This window comes from Podarcis filfolensis (genome assembly GCF_964270895.1).
Source record: "Podarcis filfolensis genome assembly, chromosome: 11".
NCBI classification, from domain to species: Eukaryota; Metazoa; Chordata; class Lepidosauria; order Squamata; family Lacertidae; genus Podarcis; species Podarcis filfolensis.
Genome location: NC_139613.1, coordinates 6708356 through 6714355, shown reverse-complemented (window position 1 = coordinate 6714355; position 6000 = coordinate 6708356). Strand labels below are relative to the sequence as shown.

General features: G+C 44.6%; 1 protein-coding gene across 2 annotated transcripts in view; it reads right to left on the bottom strand.

The window, feature by feature from the left end:
• Positions 1-3594: 3594 nt before the first annotated feature.
• PIK3C3 (phosphatidylinositol 3-kinase catalytic subunit type 3) overlaps positions 3595-6000 on the bottom strand; it is a 111065-nt gene continuing 108659 nt past the window's right edge. For both annotated transcript variants that reach the window (XM_083575582.1, XM_083575583.1), the window contains one exon: positions 3595-4255. In XM_083575582.1, the coding sequence (XP_083431708.1) occupies positions 4241-4255 (15 nt within the window). In that variant the 3' untranslated portion in view covers positions 3595-4240. The remainder of the gene's footprint in view (positions 4256-6000) is intronic.

The window sequence follows — 6000 nt, the reverse complement described above, 5'->3', positions numbered from 1 at the left end:
GCATGATTCTTGGGCAAGCTGAGTCACTCACAGGAGCAACGAGGACCCACTGCAACACCAATGGATCTCTGAAAGACACAGAATAACTGTAACTGCTGGTTGAGTTTCAGCACTAAAAGTAAGAAATCACCTGCACCACTGTCCGGTCTAATAAATAATATAATAAAATAAAATAAAATAAAATAAAATAAAATAAAATAAAATAAAATAAAATAAAATAAAATAAAATAAAATAAAATAAAATAAAATAAAATAAAATAAAATAATAAAATAAAATAAAATAAAATAAAATAAAATAAAATAAAATAATAAATTTGACTGTTCAATTATCTACCTGCCCTTCCACCTTCCTCATGAAAGCATTGTATTGCATTAGTTCCTCTAGCTAATTTGGTCACATTGAACACCTGGTTACCCCCCCCCCGACTTTGAAAACAAGATCCCTTCTGCACTGACCTGACCTTTTGCTCTGTTGCCTCCATCAGCTTGCTTTGTACACCTGGGTACTGCCTTGAAATGACTCCCAGACATTCTGCTCAGATAGCGAGGCTTCAAAGAGATGGGGAGCCGATGAGCATAGCTAGGTTTCTTTAGCAGCACCACCATTTTATTGTGGGGTGAGAGATAATATATATTAATGAAGGAAGGTATCAAAATGGTGGGGTCTGAAACATTATGTTTCAGGGTCCAAACTCCACTGAACATCTGGGGATGCCTCGACTGTTTCACTTGCCTGAGCTACAACCTTTCTCTTGCAGGACGTGACATGAAAAAGGAAATGTATATATTTATGCACAGAACAGAGAAAGTGGAGAGAGAAGAGCTTTTCTCCTTCTCCTAACACAAGTGTGCTGGTCCCGTGGGTGGGGGTGGGGTTACCGTGTGGGGGTTACTGAGTCCGGTCCTAGGTCGAGGGTATGGAAGCTGTCCATCAAGGGTGAAGCGGGGTCCAAGGCAAGGAGCTGGGCGTGGTCAGGAACTCTGGAAGAGCAGGACAGGGTGCTGGCAGGAACAGGTTACCAACGATGTTGCTCCCGCAACCTGGAACTGGGCGGGCTGGCCTTTATCTCCTCTGAGGCATAGGGCGGTCCTGGTCCACAGGTGACTCGCCTCTCCTGGCCTGGAGGCGAGCACTCCTCCTGTGAGAACTTAGTTCCCTCCGCCTCTCTGCCCTGAGCCTGTGCAGCTCAGGAGAGGCTGGGGGGTTACTGGACCCAGAGGCAACCTCACCTTCCCCTGACAGGGCTGGGAGAGGAGCACCTGCAGGCAATGGGTCCTCGATCACCTTCGGAGCCAGAGCGGATTCAGCTGGTGTGTGCTCCTGAGGATCCAGCACAGGTGAGGGCCCTTCAGGTTCAAGCCCCTGCCCCGGCTCAGCCGGCCCTAGAGGCAGGGACTCCTGTGCAGGCTGGGATTCCTCAGGTTCAGCCTCTGAATCAGATTCCCAGGCCATCACAACAAGAACCCATGGAGAGATAAAAGAAAGTATTTCTTCATGAAGTGCACAGATAAACTGTGGCGCTTGCTCCCACAGGAGGCAGTGATGGTCAACAACTTGGGTGGTTTTGAACAAATTCATGGAGAACAAAGGCTATCAATGGCTCCTAGCCATGATGGTAATGCTCTGCTTCCATGGTTGGAGGCAATAATACTTATGAATAATGAGCGGCAGTGAACAGCCCAGCAGTAGAGGCTACCATGTGTTCCAGCCCATACATAAGGGACCACTGCACTGGAGAACAGGTCAATCATAGCAAACCAAGAAGCATAGGATAGGAAGGTGCCATTTCCTACAGCAGTGCTGGCTGACGCTGATGGGAGTTGTAGTCAAAAATATCTGGAAGAGACCAGGTTGAGGAAGGCTGCCTTAAAGGTTTGTGGGCAAGCAAGAACATGCTATAAATACAATGCAGTGAGCCACGCAGGACAGGCTTCCTAGTTGTCTTGGCAGCAAATTTATCCACCTTCAAGTAGGAGTAGGTGGTTTAACTCATTGAAGTGTTTCTGATAAGCCTGGAATAAAACAGTGGCCAATAACTCATCCCAATGATTGCATCTCATGTCTTTTGTCCATAGGTGTTGAAGAAATGGCTGCTGTCCAATGTCCTGAAACAGGACTTTGGTTTCTAGCCATGCTGCTATCCGAGGTGCTGAAACTCAATTGGATTCCTCCCTGGCATTCCTCAAACCCCTTGAACCAACTGAAACGAATAACCATTGGTGTCTCTAAGTGTGATAAGCTGGCTATTTTGGTTAGCAAGATTGCCTTGTTCTCAGAAAACTCTTCAGTATTTCTGTCTGGGTTTTTATAGTTGGGGGAGAAAGCCTCTCTTGCAATTAAAATGTCTTCAGAAGCCTCTGCAGTGGTGGCGGCTGCTGAAAGCAGCAATATTGCTATATATAGCCCAGGAGAACAATCTAATTTTACAGTTTCCACTTCCACCCAAAGGCAACATGTTTCCAGGACTGGAGAAAATAAAGACGGCACAAAGGTGACACTTGGATAAGAGGGGCGGGGGGAGTTGATAATAGAACTATTACATTAAAAAACCCTAAAACCCACCCCAAAATATTTTGGCTCGGTATGGAACATTTTTTTCAAAAATTCAAAAAAATACGGTGCCCTGCAAATTGAAGCCTCACAGTAGGTTTCCTAACCCATATTGTCCAGTTCATTTAATCCCATGGTTTAGTAAGATTATGATGCTGGGTTTCTCTGCCTCAGCTAACGTAGGAGGCTGCATTGTATCAAGTCTGTCTGTTGGTCCATCTAGCTCAGTACTGCCAGCACTGACTGGCAGTGTCTCTCCAGAATTTCAGGCAGAGTTCTTTCTCCCAGTCCTAAGTGGCGATGCCAAGGGTTGAACCTGGCAGCTTCTGCATGTAAATCTGATGCCCTGCCACTGAGAAAATCTCATCTCTAACATCGTAAGGTAAAGGTAAAGGGACCCCTGAACATTAGGTTCAGTTGTGACCGACTCTGGGGTTGCGGCACTCATCTCGCTTTATTGGCCGAGGGAGCCGTGTACAGCTTCTGGGTCATGTGGCCAGCATGACTAAGCCGCTTCTGGCGAACCAGAGCAGCTCATGGAAACACCGTTTACCTTCCCGCCAGAGTGGTACCTATTTATCTACTTGCACTTTGATGTGCTTTCGAACTGCTAGGTTGGCAGGAGCAGGGACCGAGCAACGGGAGCTCACCCCGTTGCGGGGATTCGAACTGCCAACCTTCTGATCGGCAAGTCCTAGGCTCTGTGGTTTAACCCACAGCGCCACCCGCATCCCTAAGATAGTAGAGAAGTAAAATGTTCACTGTAAGGCTGGCTTACAGTAAGACTGGCTCAGCTGTATTCAGAGTAGGCCCATTGAAATAAATGGACAGTAACGTAATTGCAGTGGGCCTAGTCTGGACAGAACTTCTTTGGATACAACCTATTGACCGCATAATATACTCTGCTGGAAATATGAAATAAATCAACATTTTCTGTCATATGTTTTGCAACAGAGAGACATGTATACTGACAAATGAGCATGGAAAAGATACAGGGATTTTTTACAACGTGGCAAATTAAAATAAATTAAAATAAAGAGAACTTTGCATCAAAAGAAATTTATTAGTTTTGGAATATTTAGTCAATGTACATTATTCTTTATTGAGAGAATGAAAGCATTGAATCTCTCTATCTTTAAGGGCTTTTTAAGACCATCAGTGATATTTAGCTTTTTTTTCCATTGTGGGTGGGCTCTTGCTGACACTTTGGAAGACAGCTGTCGCCAAAAGAAAGAACCACACAGCTGCTTATTCCCAATGACAATTTGGACAAGTCCTATCAGTGAACCCCAAACTTCAGTTCCCAAGTCCACAAACAGCTTTGACAATACTTTTCTTTCCATTCATTAAAATGGACATTTTGTAACACGTGCTCCTATAGACACCAGCCAAGTTAAGTGCAGCAGTAAGCTTCAGTTTCTGAATCCAACATCAGGTGTAGAGAAACACTTAGAAGGCCATGACGCATTCTTCTTTTCATAGTATTTGCATTTGGAGGGATGCTGCTCTCTTTTCCATACTGCATGGCGGAAATGTCTAGGCACCAAAACACATTCTTGAACTTGTCTTAATGGAAACCCAGACGAGGCAAACTATCTGAGCTGCTAAAGTGTTCAGTACACTCTGTTGAGTGCCATCTTGAACAGCTTAACACACAGCCATGTGGTTTCCTCCAGAAGCTGATGGGGCTCATTTTCTCCAGTACTAAATAAGAGAGGGAAAGAGAGAAAGAAATCAAACATAAAGTAAGGCATCAATTTGGCTTGGATGTTGTAGGTTGCTTTACTTGTTGCCTTCCCCAAGACTGACTGCACTGGGGGGGAGTTTATTGGGCTGGTTCTGAAAGACTTCAGAAAGGTGGATGGCAACCCACCAGTGGGTGTTCAAGCATGGGTGTCTAATTTCCAAGGGAAGTTGTCATTAAAAATCTAATGGGCTTAAAAAAATAATTTAACAAGGTTTATATTGGTTAGTACTAACACACTAACACCCACACTCACACCCACACCCCTAAAAGCAATTTATTTTAAATAATATAAAATATTGATAAGAAAATACCAACAATATCAACAGACTTTGAAAGCAAGCAGACATAATCTAAGTACCAAAATACAGTTAAAACCTACAGCTTTAAACAAGTAATGCACAATGAAATTATATGTCAAACAAACAAGCAAAATGGTTTTAGCAGCTGGTGAAAGCAACACAGCAAAGACTCCTGCCTAGTGTCAATGAGCAGGGAGTTCCAGAGGTGCTGCCGCACCAAAAGATTCGCTGGAAGTGAAAAATAAACATTGTATGGCAAATGAGAAGGCAAATGTCCAACACTTTCAATAACAGGCTAGTTTTTGTGTCATCATGATTTGGAGGACTTAGCCCTTTCTGCTTGGTTACCCTGTCCTTTGAGTCCTCAGTTATTTTGTAGATCTTTCATATTCTGGCCTTGGGGTGCAAGTCATAGTACACCAAATCATGTCACTTAGAACTGATGTAGCAGATTGAAGAGTCCAAAATGCTTCGTATGATTTATCTCAAAGTGGTTGTTGCAATAAACCTATGGAAGTAGAGCTGTGTTATTAACTCCACATCACCTATAAGTAAGGCAACAAAGGAGAGGTAAAGGACCCCTAAATGGTTAAGTTCAGTCAAAGGTGACTATGGGGTTGCGGCGCTCATCTCACTTTCAGGCCAAGGGAGCCGGCGTTTGTCCACCGACAGCTTTCCAGGTCATGTGGCCAGCAGAACTAAACCACTTCTGGCACAACAGAAACACCGTGATGGAAACCAGAGCACACAGAAACGCCATTTACCTTCCCGCCACAGTGGTACCTATTTATCTACTTGCACTGGCATGCTTTCGAACTGCTAGGTCAGCAGGAGCTGGAGCAGAGTAACAGGAGCTCACTCCGTCACGGGGATTCGAACTGCTGACCTTCTGATCGGCAAGCCCAAGAGGCTCAGTGGTTTAGACCACAGCGCCATCTGCCTCCCTGCACCAACAAGAATGTCTCTGAGGAACAGTTGCTGGGAACTGGAGAGTGGAGAGTGTTCTTGTGGCTTGATGGTTTGCCATTGGAGCATCTGCTTGGCCACTGTGAGAACAGGATGCTGGAAGAGCCTTTGGCCCGATCCACCAGGGCTCTTATTATGAGGAGATGAGGCTGAGGGACAGCGACTCAGGCCAACTGGTGAACTCCTAGCAAAGCACACAAATCACTTGGCAGGACTTTTATTTTGGGTTGTCTTACAGTCCTAATGGGTAAAACTGGGTTGAATGAACCATTCAGACACATCCCTCATTTGCAATGCTGCTTAACCCAATAATCTTGGGAAGTAACCGAATCCGAGCATGTAATTTATAAATATCTATCAAAGACGGCAAATCAGTTTTGGGCTCCGTTCATTTGGGAATATCAAAATCAGATTTAGACACCTCTTCTCTGTGAAAA